This window comes from Cariama cristata, unplaced genomic scaffold, assembly GCF_000690535.1.
Source record: "Cariama cristata isolate BGI_N322 unplaced genomic scaffold, ASM69053v1 scaffold2123, whole genome shotgun sequence".
In the NCBI taxonomy this organism is placed as follows: domain Eukaryota; kingdom Metazoa; phylum Chordata; class Aves; order Cariamiformes; family Cariamidae; genus Cariama; species Cariama cristata.
This window is the reverse complement of record NW_009607586.1, coordinates 5528-23666: the sequence shown is the minus strand read 5'-3', so window position 1 is coordinate 23666 and position 18139 is coordinate 5528. Positions and strand designations below refer to the sequence as shown.

The window sequence follows — 18139 nt, the reverse complement described above, 5'->3', positions numbered from 1 at the left end:
AAAGGGCTAGAGCTCACTCCAGCTGGCAGTTATATGCATCAGAACAGCCTTGGCTGTAAGCTCTCAGTTCGATCTTCCCCATGTCAAGAACTAGAAATGCCACTAGATGCCATGTAGGGGCATTTCAAAACATGTTAGTTCGAAGGAGGGATCTTCCCCTCAGCTCCTGAGATAGTGAATGAATCAGCTCTCCCTCCTTTTGCTGTGAACATTACACTGTATACTTTTACTGTCATGCTTCTTATGGGCAGAAATCCTTTACCGTAGGAATTTCCAACCTAGAATATTTTTAGTAATCTCCATTTTGAGTGCACACCATACACTACAGAGGAGTGATGTTTTCTTGCAAGTTTTCCAGCTACTGGGGGCGGGGGTTGGTTTTTTTGTTTGTTTTTTTGGGTTGTTTTTTTTTTTTTGGAGAGTAGTGGGTTTTTTAGCTTTGATTTATATTCTGATGTTATGCAATCAGACACAAAGAAAGAACAGAAACAGTCTTTCTGTTCATCTCATGTTACTGTGCACTTGCCTAGATCCTGTCTCTAGTGGACTCAGGAATACTTCCTTGATGGTCATGAGGTTGCAAAGTTACAAAATTTTCTGAAGGGGAAGATAAGCCATTGTTATCTCCACTTTATTTCAGCCAACAACACTGCTTAATTTTAATCATGGGCTTAAGATCATTCCCACTCTGAGAAAGGAACAGAAATGCTTTGCTGAATTTGAAAACTAAGGGTAATTAGTTTAAGAGGTTAAATCTACTGTTTTCATTAACAGTCACTCTTGGAGCACAGCTTATGCCTCTTTAAGTCCTAGTCTCAAACTGCTGGAATCCAGCCCATCTCAAAATTCAATTTCTGTGGATCTCAGATTAAGTTATCTTTCCTACCCCATCCCCCCATTTCCCATCAATTTAAAAGGGTGGAGATTCCTGTTATCCCCCATGACTTTTGACAACCTTGGCTTAGATCTCTTTGAAAATCAAGGACTAGCTTTGCTAAGATACATAGATACCTAGGGAGCCTAAGTCACATCCTAGTGGGATTTAAGATCTGGAAGATTTCTGATTCATGAGAAGGGACATCCTAGCCCGAGACTGATGTAATGGTTGCTGTCCCACCTGTCTGCCACTTCTCAGAGTTTCCTACCCCATTGTCCAGACATTTCAGGAGCTGCCATGTGAACACCTGCCAGGACGTTACAGCAGGCCACAATCCCCAGGCTGCACCAGTTCATACAGGGCTGTGAAACACAGCAGTTCAACTACTGTGTGGACATCTGAAATGTCTGAGCAGTGAGGATAGGCACTTCAAGCAGCTTGGTGGGCCAAGCAGCCAGGACAAACTGCCAGCAAAGCTGTGCTCATTTATGCATCTGAAGCAGTTATCTTACTTTCCGCTGACCACAAAGGAGTATGCCCATTTGGCTTGGCACTTAGTTTCTGCAGACATACTAATCTGTGAATTGTTGTCCTTCCAGGACCACTGGATTCAACCTTTCAAGCCCTCCCTGCATCTGTTTGCCATGCTGACTGCCCCGGAAGCTGCAGAGCATGCCTGGAAGCAAGGTGAGCACATTTCACCCCAACTCCCCCAAGATCAGGGCAGGGGGAGATGGGGCAGCAGCACCTGGCCCAGCAGAGCTACCAGGCTACAGCCTGCGGGGCTCCAACAGTTGCACATGAAAAGGATAGTGTAAACCTTGGTCTGCACCTATTCTCTTGCAGGGGGTGAGGTACAGGCATTTTCTCATTGTAGCCTAGAAATAATGTATTGCTCAGGCTCCTGAAGTTCATGACAATTGCAAAAGAAGCATTTTCCTCAAGTTGAAGTAGACAATAAGATTACATGCTTCTAGTAGAATCAGTCTTCATGTCTAACAATCACTTGTTTGTTCTTAACCTTGGAATAATACTAGCACTTTTGCAAGGGTCAGTTATGCTATTGGCCAGTCAAAGAGCCATCCCCCCTTCCCTGCTTCTTCTGCAAGTGCAACAAAAATGAGAGTAACTTCAGGAGCATTACAGAGTTTGAAGCTGAGACCCCTTACCTCCAACTATGTATTGCAACTGATCCCATGCAGTACATCTGTAAACCATCCTGGCGGCACTCTGTAAGCCTAAGATGATGCAAGGCTCTTTCTTGCCTCCCAAGGCATCAAGTACCAGAGAGCAGCAGCATATCAAAAGACCAACCCTTGTTCAGCAAGGGGAGCTAAAAACGACAGTAAGCAACTGGACTCTCACCAGAGGAAAGCAACAGGTTGAGAAAGTAGGTCTGAAGAATTCACACAAGCCAGTTAAGACTGGTTTTGTAACACTACCATTGAATGTCACAGCTAGAGCAGCACCTCAGGCCACCCAGAGCTTACAAAGCCTTTCTTGTCTGCCCTTCTCAGTACTCTAGCTTGAGGTGTTTCATAGTAGCACTAATTAATAGTGCTAATCCTACATTGAACGGCAACTGTATCATACCTTGGCAGGCGGTGTCACTCATGAGCTGGAAAGTCAACTCCGGTAATATTCAACAGATGCCTGGAAGGCACTCTTCTGGCTAACATACCTGCAAAACATTCACTGCTATCACTTTAAGTTAAGAAACCAGTTGAAGATTATTTTTTTAACATTAACAAAAACCTGACTCCATAAAGAACCCAGTAATGTCAGATTAGCCTAGCATGTACATGAATTAGGCTCTGCCTTTCTATTTGTCCATGATTTGCTAAAGCCTATTGTTTGCTGCAGCTCCACTGAGCAGGAGGGCTAAGAAAACATTCCAGCAGGATTTGACCAAGTAGAGTAAAGGGGCTGCCCCACAACCCTGAGTTTAACATGCATCACATGTCACACAGCAGGAGGGAAGCTGATCTGCCATGCAGTCCCCATCTCTCCTGATGGATTCAGCCCTGCATGCTGTGCTTGTGCTTATTAACATTTGCATCCTGCAGGGAGCTACAGAAGCAAAACAAGGAACCTCTCCAGAGAAGCCTGGAACAGATTCAAAAGCAAGGAATGCAAAGGAAGCAAAGACATAACAAAGACCCAGACTTCTTGTACCTCACTTAGCTGTAGGTGAGCTAACTGATGTCTTCTGCCTTAGCTTTAGGTAATACATTTGCAACTTGTGTTTTGGGGTTGTTTTTGTTTTTAAATCTTTGCAGTTATTCCTTCCTTCCCACCCCTCGTATCTTATATCCAAGACTGACATTCCCACCTCTTCTCTGCCAGTGCGTTAGGAGGTTACATTTTCCCAGTGCATGCCTACTGCTTCTGAACACACCATGCTGCTTTTACAGAGCCAACAAGAGGATGCAGCACTTCAGAGGCAGGGAATACACACTTCCCCTTGTCCACAGTGCTGTGGAACTCCCACACATGATCCAGAGTGGGGAAAGTAATGAGCTTCCCTGCATGTGACATGAGGGTTGTGCCTCTCGGGATGATCTCATGTTCTACAGCTCTCCCTTTTAACCATTCTTAAAGGACTCTGCTAAAGAAAAGCCTCTCCCTGCAGTGCCAGTGTAGCACTGAAGCTTAACTGCCTCGTTTGTAGGTCTGTAATGGTTTGCCTCATGTCCATGCTGTGCTGCCCAAGCATACTCCCCGTTTCCTAGATGGGCTGTCACAACCCCTCATCCTTGCCCTAACTCTACCTTGGGATAAGAATTGGGTGCACATGGTTCTCCTTCCACATCCTTCTCTTCCTCTGGCTACAAGCCTGGGCACATAGCATGGGGTGTTTTTATAGGACTCTTTCTACTTAATTCCATAGAAGTTTCAGGGCTCAACAGGGTAGTAAAAAGTGTTCACTGCTAAGAGGTGTGTTTAACACTAACTGCAGGGTAGAAAGAGTCCATTAGAGCTCTTCACATATAAAAATTATAGAAATGAAGACTCCCAGCGACCTCTAGTCAGGGGATAGATATCCATCCAAAGTATGGTCATATATTGTACAGTTGCATTAACCCATGCCTTGGAGATGGTCCTGTACTCTAATGCAAAATATCTGCTAAAGGAAAAAACAATAAACACTTGTGAAGCAAAACTGGTTTTCTTCTGCCCACTGATTCTCAGTCACCGAGCCTATTTATGGAGATGCCAAAAGACAGCACTACACAAGAAAGCCTGGGAATAGTTAAACTTAGTCAGGGATTCAGAGGGTCTTTTAGAAGTCCTCATGAACTCAAAGCTTGCTTTCAGCTCTCTAGGTTCACAGCTTTTTTTAAGCATAACTTATCACAAATTTCTTGTTAAAATCAGTCTAAAACAAAATGTAGTTGCTGTAAACACCTGTCCTTTCACTTCTGAGCTGTCCATGGGGAAGACCTAACCACACGTTGGTACATTCAGAAATTACAGGTTAACTGGTGAGTCTTTGTGCTGATATTGATGGGGCTTCTTGGCCACCATGCATCCACCCACTCTCCTTTCAAGCCATGTGAGCCAAAATTCCAGGCCTAAGGAAGTCAGATGAGAAGGCTAGAGGGAACTTAAGATCAACAGCAACATCACCCTCCCTTACAGAGGAGCTCTTTAGCCATGAATTTCTGCAGCATCAGCTGTTTTGGCCTGATTAGTTCACTCTTCAGGAAGCGGGATGGCAGGAACATGTTGTCCAATCCCATTTAGCAGTTCCTACCTCTCCTCCATGGCCTGTGTTCACTGCTGGGACAAGTCTGCCCTGTCACATTCAGCACAGGCTCATTCCTGGAGCTCAGAGCACCTATCAGCTTCTGAACAGAGGCTTCTGTTCTTGCAAACAAATTCAGTAGAGCAGGAGGCAGCAGCCAGTGTCAGGACCTGAGCAAATTTCATTCCAACTCAAACAGCTTCAGCCTGGCCCCTTGAAAGCCGAAGCAGAGAGAAACTGTACTTTGAAATTAGGTCATTACAAGATGGGAGAAGGGGATATTGCTACTGAGCATGTGAGTAGGAGAACAATGGTGAGGGGGTGGTTAAGATTAAACAGCTAGAGAGAGATTAACATCTCATGATTGATTTTTGTTCACTGACCTGCAATAAAATAAACAGTAAGACTTGAACAAATAGGTGATTAGCCATGTTATTCCAGTGCTGTCTTTGCTATTAGAGTACTGCAATAGGCTTCATTTTTCATTGGCTAATACTTCCTGGGTTTTATAGATAAGGCTAGTGGAATTAAGAGGAGTAAGCAACAGAAATCTTGCTATGCTAATAAGCACAAAAACAGTGTTTCATTTTCAGAGTGAAAGTCCCTGCCCCTTTGCTATTCCCTGCCCTGTTGGCTGGCTAGTGTCTGATTGTCTGCACAGAAAAATCAAGCCCAGTAGATCAGGTGTTTTGCTGTTCACATTTTCAGACAGCCAAAATCAGGGAGCTGAAAGGTGCTTGTAGATGTGTGCACAGTGGAACTGGTGAATGATAGCTTTCTGCCACCTTGACTGAAATTTCCTCCTTTCCTGAGCTATATTGTCTCCTGAATAAAAAAGGCTTTGTGTGACCAGACCAATTAGCCAGGACAACTGGAAACTCTTTTCTGAGCTATGCAAAAAGCAATGGACATAGTTCAGAGCTCAGATGACATGCAGAGTCACAAATTTGTTCAACAGGACCCAGAAGAGACCTCTGGTCATATGTGCATACTGAGGACCAGTTGTCACATGCATGCAGTTGATGCCTACCGCTGCACTGTGATACTATCCACAGTGGGAAAGGTAAGAGACCATTCTGGATCTGTTCTAAGTACCTGACATTGTGGTAGTGAGGCCTCGTGCAGCAAGTGGGGAACCAAACAGGGCATCTTCTGCTTTCCCTTTGGCAATTTAAGAGCTGCCCATTGTACCCCGGAAACTGACTCCAGTAGCAGAACTCATGGTGGCAACTTGGTGCTGCAATTCACAGCCCAGTTTATGACACTGAAATCAGATGGTTTCAGCTAACACTCTTGGCTGCGAGCAACACAGCAGCTGAGGCACAGACATATCGCCTGCAGTACTGGAGGTGCTAACTTCTTAAATTGCCCCACACAGGCTTATGAGTCAGATTCTTTAGACCATAGCCAGGGTTAACCAGAGTTACTAGAGCACTGTCCATGCAAGCAAGCCCCAATTTCCCCCTTATTTCTGCTACAGTAATCCAGACTTCAGACATGTCACTACTGACTCTCTTGCTATTCCTGAAAATTCTCACTTATTTTGGTGAAGAGCTTTTTCCTAGTCAGATGTCAGGTGGAAACATCTAGCATCCATCTTGGAATGTCAAAATTACCCATTTTGTGTGAGATATTGGTTTACCTGTAGGACAAAAATATAATCAGTCTGTTCTGAAAATCATCAATTTTGTCAGGATGGAATCTAATATACTAAGTGCATAACACTATATATCTTGAAGATGCAGCCAGCAGTAAGAACAAATACGAGAGTCAAAGCAATGAGAAATTCAGTTTTACTCAATCTCTCTAAAACAATGTAAAGGATACTGGTTCCACAAGGGGAATCATGGTTGAAAGATAGCCAGCAGTAAGAACAAATACGAGAGTCAGAGCAATGAGAAATTCAGTTTTACTCAGTCTCTCTAAAACAATGTAAAGGATACTGGCTCCACAAGGGGAATCATGGTTGAAAGACTGAGCATCTCTGCTGCATTTTCTATATCTAAGAATGGTTAGAGGTGCTCAAAACAGGAACGAGCCCAGACTGACTCCAAAAAGGAGTTTGTTTGTAGCAAAGCAGAGTCAGAGAACACCAACTGCCAAATTCTGCACAGACTGTCACCAGGTCATGTGCTGTTATGGAAGTGATCTGCCAAGTACTTGCACACAGGTATTCCCACTGCCACTGCTAAAGATGTCATCCATTTACGTGAAGCAAGTATGTGGTGTGGTTGCCAAAGACATCCAGGGCTAGACTTCATGGCCTTTCGTGGGGACTTGCATTAACATCCATTGTTGAAAGAACTCGTGTGCAATCCATGCAGCAATAACTGTTTTTCTACATCATTCATCATCCCAAAGATCTACCCACCAGTTTGCCATACAGTTGGACTCGATCTTAAGGGTCCTCTCCAACCTAAATGATTCTATACGCAAGCAATTACACTTTGAAAGTCAGTGTGACATTACCATACAGTTGGACTCGATCTTAAGGGTCCTCTCCAACCTAAATGATTCTATACGCAAGCAATTACACTTTGAAAGTCAGTGTGACATTAAAGCACTGCAACAACTTTCCACTAACTTTGTATTTCTTGCATGCTCGCACTGCTTATTGCTAGTTCCATTGAGTCCAGGTCAGCAACCCAGCCAGCCAGCCGACAAAATGCAAGCCTTGAACAGTGTACTTACAGTAATAGCAACAATACATCAAGTCAAGTACAACAGTCAAGCAAACATCATAAGGAAATCCAACAGGATGAAGGCAGGTGGTCTGAAGTAACTAAGAAAGCTTGGAAGAATAGACCTGAGTATATTAAAGAGGGTGGAAGGGTATGTATCTAACCTGTCTGGAAATGGTGAGTACACATTAGCCCTTGTCATTTAATAGGGATACAGTTAAAAACAACATTAATGAAGTTGTTTGTGATGGAAGGTTTCCTATTCCCCCCATCTGTTTCACCAGAAGACACTCTTGTCTTTCTCTTTCCTTTCCTGCTACAGCACTGAAAGCCCTTTTCTTTGGCATGAAACCTTGTAAGCAAAGCTGCGCCCCACTAAGTCTCCCAAACCTTGCCCTGGTCTCCCTCCTTACAGCCACAAATACTCATTTGTTCCACTGGAGGTGGAGACTATGTAGTTGCAAATAGAGCTCTTAAATAAATTAGATCTACAAAGCTGTTCATCTGCATGCCAAGTTAACTGATGAATCATGTTGACAAAGTCTTTACATGCTTGAATGAGTTTCCCTAAATACATAAGATTGTAAATCTGGTTTTGGAGTGCGGTAGTTTCTTTTGATCTGAAGCCTCACCTACTGGTGATATAAGACATTTGTATAACCAGCTTTGCATATTCCATGAAGCAGTTTGTTTTTAAAAGTCTAAGATTTAGGTGCAAGAAAATGATAATCAGAATAGACACAAGTCAAGGTTTGTTCCAGCCCTGCACCAAACAAGAAAAAAACAGAGGAAAAGTTCCAAAACATAGGAATACAGTTTTCCATAACCTACTAGCTGTGCTTTACTGTTTAAGCACCTCTGCTTTAGCATTAAACAACAATCCTTCCTGGTTCCAGATAGAAAGCAACTTGAGTTAAATGCAACTTGCTCCCTTTGAATTTTTAAAATAGGCTTTAAAAGGGAAAAAAATTGAACCAACTGTCCCAAACTGATTTACAATGTTAGCCAGTATTTCAGATATTGATAAACATCTAATAAGAACAATTTTATTTCAATCTTTTTAGTCTTCAGGGATGCAGCAGTTAGCCACACACCAGGAATGGACTGAAACTTTTAATTGCTATTTCCTCCTAACACATCTGTGTTAAAATCTGTACACAATAGAAGGGATTAGTAGGCAAAAGCTAACAACACCACATGAGATGGAGTCTTTTCCTCTTTCCAGGATAAAGTGGGTGACAAAGTATTGAAATTAAAGCAAGGTTCATCTACTCTCAAAAGGAAAGATTACCACAGAACAAATTTAGGCAAGAGGTAATTGACACAGAGTGGGGAAGCAGAGGAACAGACTTACAGCAGAAAGTACTCAGTTCTGCTGAGTTCAACAGCTTTCAGGCAAAGGAGGTTCTGTAAAGAACCATTCCTATACACACATCCCCCATTGGGTCAGGCGCACCACATGAAACAGTTGATACCAGCTGAAAGTGTAGCCCACTCCAGTTACACAATAATTCACTTCCATATAGCATCAGCAGATGCAGCCCAAATATAAGAGTCCCACATGGTAAATGCAATAAATGCTATAACTACAATAAAGACAAAACATGAGATCTCCCTGCAGCCTAGAATGGGCCCTTTTGTGTTACTTTTTGCAGATGCAGCATTAGGACTATGGTATATAAAAGCAACCACAGTGTTTGCTCACAGCTTTCACCGCAAACTGCCAGAAATGGGAAAGGTAAATGGAAGCCCCAGTATGTCAGTAACCTGCTCTGACACAGACACTGGGATGGACTATAAATCTTTGCAAATGTTTATATTGCAGATCTTTTTTATGAAGGCAAGGGCTTCTGGGGCCACTGCTCTGAATGTGGCGGGGACCACATTAATGTGCAGTCCTATGTGAAGCAATGCAATACCATCCACATGGAAAAGGGCAGCTGGATGATTTACAAGAACCCCAATTACTCAGGACACCAGTACTTTTTAAAAACAGGAAATTATCCTGACTTGCAGAAGTGGTTCAGTCTCTGCAACACCATCAGGTCTTGCCATGTAATCCTACAAGTGAGTTCTGCTTGGCAGCATATCACAGTTTAAGAAATTCAGTATAGTTTATCCTTTAAGGATATAGTTATACAGTCTCTTCAATTAACTCAAGAAACAGGCAAAGTTCAGTAAAGGCAATGCAAAGTTTCAATGGAGATGAAGGAAATAATCTGTTTAATATCAGTGCATTTTCCAGGACCTGTTCATAACCTGGAGGTGCTAAAAGAAAGCTGAGTGATTATTTCTAGGTAGAGAATGTTTTTACATGGCCCAGGGAAGGACTAGCAGCGCCAGCTGATACAGAGTTCTGCTGTAGGCTGATGTATGCAACTTGCTCATGACCATGCTATATTATGATTCAATAACACAAGAACATGTTAAATCAGTTTTGCAATGGTACTGCTTTCCTAACATAAAAGCTGTGTTGGTTAAAATCAAGCAAAGAATCAATACTTGCTGAAGTACTTCTCTGGTTATTAAGATATACTGTACAGTATAAGCCATAGCAGCAGGAACACTCCACATGCCCATGCTTCATGTAGCTCAGCAGTTTGCCATATGGCAGTTGCCTGCACACCAGTGTATAATGGGAGCATGTGGAGTAACATGATAAATATCTTTTACTAGAATAGTTCTGAAAAGGCTACATTATTCATGCCCAGTCATAAGTAAGTACCACAGGTTGTCTCAAAGTCACATGAATACATTTTCTCCTATTGCCACTATATAGAATCCTTATAAATGCCATTTCTTCAAATCATAAAGCATCCTCCATTTACTTCCTACCATACATATGATCATACCCATCTGCTGGCACACTTGAGCTCCTCCACGTGGCTAAGAATTAAACTTCCTCTATTAGCTTCAAAAGAGTGAATCTCTTTGCAGTCCTGTCTCCAGATTAGAACACAATTTCTCAGAAATGCACATAGTAGCTGGGAAAGTTGCCTTTTTCTATATGGCTGTCTTGTTTAGTAATGTCAGAATCAGTTGAATTTGTCTTTCCTACAGTTTTACTGTTTGCCACTGCAGAATTCCATTTCCCATAATATTTAGCTCTATAAAAAGAGAAGCTCCAAGGCCAAGTCTTGGAGCTCACTAATGAATGCCCATCAGACCCAGGCTACATATATCTCCCCGACATCTGCTCCCTCGATGTTTTAGGTGGCTCTTGGATCTTGTATGAAATGCCCAGCTTCAGGAGCCGACACTATTTACTGAAATGAAAGGAATGCACCAGATTCCTTAACTGGGGTGCAGCAAATGCCAAAATTGTGTCTTTGCAGAGGCTGGCTGACTTGCACTGAGTTACTGCTCCCACACTAAATAAACAGTGAATGCATTCCAAAATCCTTGTTCAAACGAATCTTTCTTCAGTACTACAAACAAACTAAAGTTGTGCAGTCCAGGGGAAAATCCAATTTCTCTCACATTTTAGGGGGAGAGGGAGATTACATTAAAAAATATTCACAATTATCCAGCTTGCCACAGTACATGATAATTTAAATAACTGTTAAAGGTCCAACTGCATATTGGTAACCCTGGTAAGTGTAGGGGAAGGTCCGATTCTTTCATCTAAGTTTCCCCCAGTTTTACAAGTTTTGATCTAGGTATAGATTCCAGCTCTATACTTACCAGGATTAACAATATGCAGTTGGACCTTTAACAGTTAAATTATCATGCACTGTGGAACAGAAAAAGTAAGTCCTATTAATAGTTATATCCAGTGAAGTACTGACTGAAGAGGAAAAGGACAGAAAGATGCAGAGGAACTCAGGAGAAGGCAAACACTGTATTTGGCACCAAATTCTTCATGCAGACAAGCTGCTTTGTGCTACCACCAGTCCAGCAATGCTTTCCAGTCTTATCCCAGATGATTCCTCCAGAAAGAATTTCCCCAGATCCTTAAATTGCATCACCTTTATATAGCGTGTTTTAGTGAACCTGTACGTCATGAACTAAATGTTTAGCTGGTGTTAATCGCCCCGCCTCTACTAACTTCAGAGCTGCACTGATCTGCTGCAGCAGGAGATTGAGCCAAATCCCTCAATTGCCAGGCTATTCTGCATGCAAAAGGAATTAAATGAGCATACCAGTGTGGATTAGAAACAGGACAACATCTTGTTGTGCTGGAAAAAGTCTACTGCAGCATTAATTATCATTCAAGTAATTATGTATAGGCCTTCTAATCATCACTGAGTCCTGTGCCAGCAGGCACTCTGTGCAATAATGAATGACAGCCATAATAAAATGTAACAAAACACAGTTAAGGGATCTCACATCTTAACGTACCTCTTCTCACTTCAGTAGTGGAGCCTAGACTTTTTTCCAGGCATAGTTAGGCAAATATACTACTGCTCTTCAGCAAGGTGCTGGAGACTTTTGGAAAGAGAAAGCAGTACAGAGAGCACAAAACTACAAGGACACTCTGCAACATTATCTAGCATATGTTTAATTTTAAAGTATTTCAACTGGGCATTAAATGGTAGCCTTTGATTTTGTTTTGCCTAGTAAACATTCCGGTAATGGAGTCCTTGAATAAAACCAAGCTACTTCTAAAGCAGTGAGGTAATCTGCTTAAAACTCACATCTCCACTTGCTAATGTCAGAGACCTCATTTAGCCATTATTTCAGGCTCACATGACCCATCAGTAATAGCCTGTTAGTGATCCTCACCAGCCTTTCCCTGACAACACTGGAGAGGAAAATAGAACTACTCTTTGCCCTTCTCGTCCTTTCTTTTGTACATGGGACACTATCTCTGACCTCCTGCCTGTCCTTTAGTGCACAAAGTAGGCTGTTCAGCTGCTGCAAATGTCTGGTGTACATACGAACACTGTGCTTCCGCCACAGAGAAATGGAGCATGAACAATTCAGATCTCAAGGCAGAGGTGTGAAAAACCCTGTTTGTTCTTGTTCACAAATGCTTAATATTGTACATTTATAGGAACTGCACAGTGTAAGTAATGTGTGTTAGCATGCTTAGGCTAGCGTGCTAACCCAGGTTTGCAAAATAACACAGCAGTTCAAGCACACTATCTACTTGCCTGCTTAGAACAGGGAACTAAAATATTTCATTTGCCTTCAGCAAGAATAAAATAAAAAACAGACCAGCTCCCCAGACAGCAATTAACATGTGTGCATACTCCAACAAAGTATCTAGTTCAATTAGTGCAATTGAGAAATATGGCTACATAGGGATGTGTAGGTTACATGCTGGCATTGCTTTGGTCAGAGGCAAGAATGAACAGAAACATACTATTCAGTGATCAGAACAATAGTTAGATGTCTGGATTCTTGACTCTGCCATATTCTAGAGTTTGGGGGTGGCTAAACCTCTCCAAATTTCTCCACCTAAGACAGGAACGGTGGCAATTCCTAGTTTTCAAGGAGCACTGAGAAGTTTTACTTGCTTCTGTTTGCAAACGCTCAGAGAATCTCAAGCAGACATTAAGAACAAGGGTGCTAGAGGAGATCAGCACTGGGAATTCACAGAAAGCATCCAAGTTTTTGCTAACAAGTCTTCTAGGTTCCTGTAGCTTTTTTTATGGTTGAAAGCAGGCACTACCATTACTGGCATGCAGAGTATGTTTCTCTATACAAACACTCACTGCTATTTTCAGATTATCCCTACGCTTGAGTTTTTCTGGGGTGCAAAAAGCAGTCAATCTCCACATAAAAGCAGCTGCCATAACAGCATACTAGTTGAAGGTAGTTGGAACAGATGTAAATAGCCACACTCCTCAGATCATGGATACCGTTTGGCCAACAAGACATTTTGGCTCCAGAGTTTAAGATCAACCCACAGCCCTTCCTGCAGTGCACAGCCCATCTGTGGCATAGGGATCTGGTAGGGAAAAGTCCACAGGATTCAAGGAGAAACTGGGTGGGTACTTGGAAGACAAATCCACTGACTGTTATTAACCAGTGAAAAGAAATCTCCTGCTCAAGAAACATCTTGAGCTAAAAATACTTGAGGTCTTGAAGTTTAAACGAAGTTATAATATGTATTTTCTTCCTATCTACCCTTCCCTCAGTGCCTACTCATGGTCGCAGTTGCTGCCAAGTTACCTGACTAGCTGGACCACTAGTCTGACCCACAATGGCTGCTCTACATTTGTAGCTACAATAAGGAATTCACATATCACTGCCCCTACTCCGGTCTCTCAAGTTCCAAACTTCATCACCAAGCCCAGTGCCCACTGTATTAAATTATGAAGGACAATACAGGACCCAAAAGGCAAGCAGGCTCCACAAAGCAAGCATGCTCTCAGAAAGAACAAAAGAAGTGTAAAACTTCCGAGCCTGTCAAAGATGTTTGAGAAGCGCAAGAACAGGCCTGCACATAGAAGTTGTTCCTGTAAGTGAAATCAATTTGCTTAGCATTAACCATCAGAAAAGTTATTTTTGATCCAAAGAAAGCATGGAGGTATTCAGAAAGCAACTGCTAGACTTAAATTCACACTCTTCCCTCAGTCTGCTTTCAGGCTACAGTTTCCTGGCTAAGGAAGCACCTCCAAGAGAAGCTGACAGGAATGACATCATTTACAACACCCATTAGAAGCACAACTAGTATCCATCCTTCAACTTCTAGTCTCTTTATCTATGAACTCTGAATTATGTTAATATAGAATTTCAGCAGTGAAGCCTGGATGGATGTAAACATCCATTACCACACATTTTTGATTACATTATTTTCTCTCTCATACATACTCTTACTGTTAAAGGAAACAGGCAGCAATACCTGGTCTCAAGGGTCTTGGAAAATCAGGACAGTTTTTATTAGCATATTGTGAAAACTGTTTTACAGTATCATCACTGGGAATCTATATGCATTAAAAAACCTTTCTCATAATCATGGAACAGAGAGATTAAAAATAAAGTGACATGAAACAATTCTGCTGCAGCATTTCCAGCATTTTCACTTGTACATGTTCCATCAGTAAAATAACAGAAATATTTCTTGACCTACCCTTTATGATGATCCTCTGCTTACTGACAATAACAATAAAGTTTGCACCCCACAGACTACTTCTATTGCCTTTTGTTTAGAGAATGGCAATGGAGAGAGGATGGGGGAAAACACATTCACTCACTCTACTGAATAAAAATTATCTTTTATCCTATTCCTGTGGATGCAGCACTGTGCATTCTATATAAAGGACTGCTGACAAGTCCTGCATGCTGAGGTCTCACAGCTAAACCCTGGCAAAAATGACAAAAGTAAGAACAGCTGAGTTAATGGAGCACTGACAAACAACCTAGCACATGCATAGCTCCTTGTAGGCAAGTACATTTGCAAACATAGTTTGTTGGTCTACCAGAAAATTAGCAGAGGGGAAAACTTGAGTGGTTGTTTTATTATCTAGTTCTTTGATAAGTTTCCTAAAGAAAGCCTAGTGTACTTGGAAGCTTTCAAATGCTGAAACATTTACACATAAAAATACTATGTCTTGTTTTTCTGTCTGGCTAGTTTCCCTTTGAGTTTGTCAGCTGCTGAAAGAGATGTAAAATTCATATATTCATAGACTTCCAAGATGTAGAGGAAAAGAAGGTTGAAGTACTCTATTCTAAACAAATGTAATAAATATCATCAAATAATGCCACTGAATTTAAGAGTCTCTAACTTGATGTTACTGCTGCTAAGATATAGCTGCCTAACAGGACCCAGAGTGCTCAATGATTAACTCAGATTAGACACAAGTCTTGTTTTGTTCCTGTATCATTAAGAGAGATGAAAGCTTCAGCACAATTCAGATGTAGGAGAATTACTCCTTCCTTTGTCTGTATTCTACACTGCAGAAGATTTCTAGGAGCCCAGGACTAGGTGCAGGAGATGGGCACAACGTTGAATGATTGTGTGATACACAGAAGTCGTCCATGGAGCTTTCAAAGAGCAATTTGGGTTTCACTTTCTCCAAATGCTCCCAAAAGCTTGCCATGAAGCTGCTGACAGGCTATTTCCAGCATAAAATCATGATGAAATTTGCCCCCTGCTTCCCAGAGTCTCAAAGGGACATCTACCTGTCATTTGCAGTATTAGAGAAACGAAGACACCAGTAACTGTCTATGCGTCCTATAGAAAATGGACACAAGGGCTTTGCTAGTCTTTGGGCCTAGTAAAAGTGTCCCTATGGACCCTTGCAGTCTTTGGATTGTTTTGTACAATCTAGGCAAAACAAAGCCAGCTTTCAAGTACTTTCCAGTGTGACTGGGGTTACTTTTGTTTTATTGCAGATCACTTTCTTTGACAGAGACTGAGGGCTGCTCCTGTGAAGCCACCACAGACTAGCCAGACCTGCATGCCCACCTCAACCGCTGCAACTCTAAGGTGGAAACTGGCTGCTGGATGATCTATGAGCATCTCAACTACATAGGCCATCAATACTTCCTGAGGAAGGGAGAATATCCTGACTACCAACACTGAATGGGCTTCAATGACTCCATTAGGTCTTGTTGTATCATCACAGCAGTAAGTTTTCCATATTGTCTCCATATATGTTACTGCCTATATTGGAATCAGAGCATGACACCCCATTTTGACAGCTCTGTCACAAATAACAACTTCCCCAGAGGGTAGTAAAAAGTACACTTACCAAGTTCACCTAATGGGGTTTAGACTCCCAAAGAGGTAGATAGGTCAATTGGGATTCTCAGCCAAATGAGTGGTTGGCTAGTGCTTGGGGGTGGGGGGGAAGTTTATTGTATTAATTTTTATTTTACTAATATGTTTCTCTATTGTTTTATATATATAATCACTTCACCAATCTTTTAAAACCACTCTAGTTATACATGATCTACACAAGGAAGTTTAGTACAGAGCTGAGAACCAAACCACATCTCCCATGCCCCAGTCAATGCTCTTCTTTCAAGGTAGGCAAAATTGGTGACTACACTACTACAGAGGCAACCTGACATCCCATTGCAGAGACACTACCATGTATTTGAGCTGCAAATGAAGGCATATTTGCCTCATGATAGATATTTTTCCTTAATACTTCAGCCCAGAATAAAACCATGTTTTTCCCCTCCTAGACTCATTCCCTGGAAGAATTTTACTAAGAGGGGAGAGGTTGCCAAGATGTGAAAGATTTCACTACTTGCACATAAAGCTAAGGATTTGAGATTTGGCCCAGGAATAGCCTTGATGCTGGAATGTGTCCCTCCAAAGTTCATGAAAAATTAAGTTCATCCATGTTGTAAGCTTTATGTACAATTCAGTTTTCCTGTCCAGTAGGAGCTTCATAGACTATCACATCAAGTTTCCAGATACATTCCATCTGCATAGGTTAATGCAGCTGGTTTTTTCACTGACATGCAGTTCTGGGCTTCACTTAGGTAAGCCAAGTTCTGAATCCAACTGCTGAAAGCTAATGCAGACACTTTTGTCCTTTCAAGCTGTAGAGAGAAAGAAGTCACAGATGAGGAGAGTAGGAAAAAGAGTGAAGGGAAGTCAACTTGGGAGACTGATGGGAAGTATCTGAGAAGGAGCAGAGAAACTGAGAATTAGTATGGTGGTAGAATAAAAGTCCTAAACTTAGGACACATTTCTGCATACTTTCCAGATTCAGAACAAGAGTGTCCAGAAAGTCTGATTCCACAAATGTAGATCCTAAAGTGTTGGGTTGTGTTGTGTTTTTTAAAACCAAGTAAGGTATTGGTCTTTGCACAACAGCAGTACTCTTGTGTCTATACAACTGCACTTGATCATCTGCAAAAACTGACGCATTGATGCAAGAGCAGAAAGTATTTTGCTATAACAAATCTTTGCTGTGCTAGATACAAGACTCCAAAACAGTCTTGAAACAGTTTATCATCTTAGTAGACAAAAAGCAAAAAACCTGCCCACTTAAGGCTGTGCAACAAATAAGATCAGGAAAACCTCCCCTCTGTCCCAGCCAGAGCCTGTTCCAGTTAGTACATCAACATCTAGGAACACTGAGGGCACATGACTGCTGTGGCAATCTAGGTATATCACTGAGCTTATTTCTTACCTGCATGTACAGTTGAAGTGTGGTGATTTTGGCTGGATCCCACTTCTGCTTCCTGCCTTACATCAACTCTTTCAAAGCAACTGCAGTTCTGCTTTCACTGGAGCAGAAAGGACTCGCAGGACTGCTGCTTTAAATTAGGACCTAGCCAGATTTATTCCTGTTAAACTGACTTTTCTTCATATACTAGTGGCTACTCACTGTTGTGTTGCTAGCATCAGTATTGCATCTAGCAAGCCATAGTCACCTAGTCCTGCCACTTGACATCCTGTGCATCCATGTCTGGATTTTCCTTCACAGCCCCAGGAGCACAGCTGGCTACAGATCTATGACCAGCATGACTTCAGAGGCAGGATGTAGGAGTTCATGGATAACTGCCCTTCTTTCCAGCATGATTTTCACTACAGAGACATCCAGTCTCATAATGTACCTGAAGAAAGCTGGGTTTTCTATGAACACCCACACTTCCAAGGACAGCAGTACCTCCTGAGGCCTGGCAAGTACAGGTACATCACTGACTGGGGTGCCATAACAGTCAAAGTTGGATCCTCCCAACCAACAGTGGATATTTCCTAACCAGCACTTCCCTAAGTTACAGTTCAATGAGTAATGCCATTAATACTTTATCAAGGCCAAGGAGTTTGAGAGCCTACATGAATTAGGCTGCCTTTTCTTGCAATGCTTTTAGTCTTTGATTTAGAGCCCAGTAGAGTCAGAAAGTGTCATGATTACAGTGGGCTTCAGAGTCTGTGCTTGCTTTACTGGTAGGAGTAATTACCCTGAAGTCAGTAGA

At 42.0% G+C, this 18139-nt stretch overlaps 2 protein-coding genes across 2 annotated transcripts; both read left to right on the top strand.

Annotated features, from left to right (window-relative positions):
* Positions 1-1476: 1476 nt before the first annotated feature.
* Positions 1477-10662, top strand: LOC104158976 (gamma-crystallin B-like; the record flags this gene model as incomplete). Its single annotated transcript, XM_009696766.1, has 4 exons — positions 1477-1564; positions 9132-9373; positions 10429-10551; positions 10585-10662. Coding segments are annotated over 4 exons (531 nt in total), but the record flags the coding sequence as incomplete, so codon positions are not given.
* Positions 10663-15235: 4573 nt separating this feature from the next.
* Positions 15236-17922, top strand: LOC104158974 (gamma-crystallin 1-like). Its single transcript, XM_009696765.1, is given in 3 exon segments — positions 15236-15414; positions 15593-15827; positions 17647-17922. Coding segments are annotated over 3 exon segments (690 nt in total).
* The last annotated feature ends 217 nt before the right edge of the window (positions 17923-18139 follow it).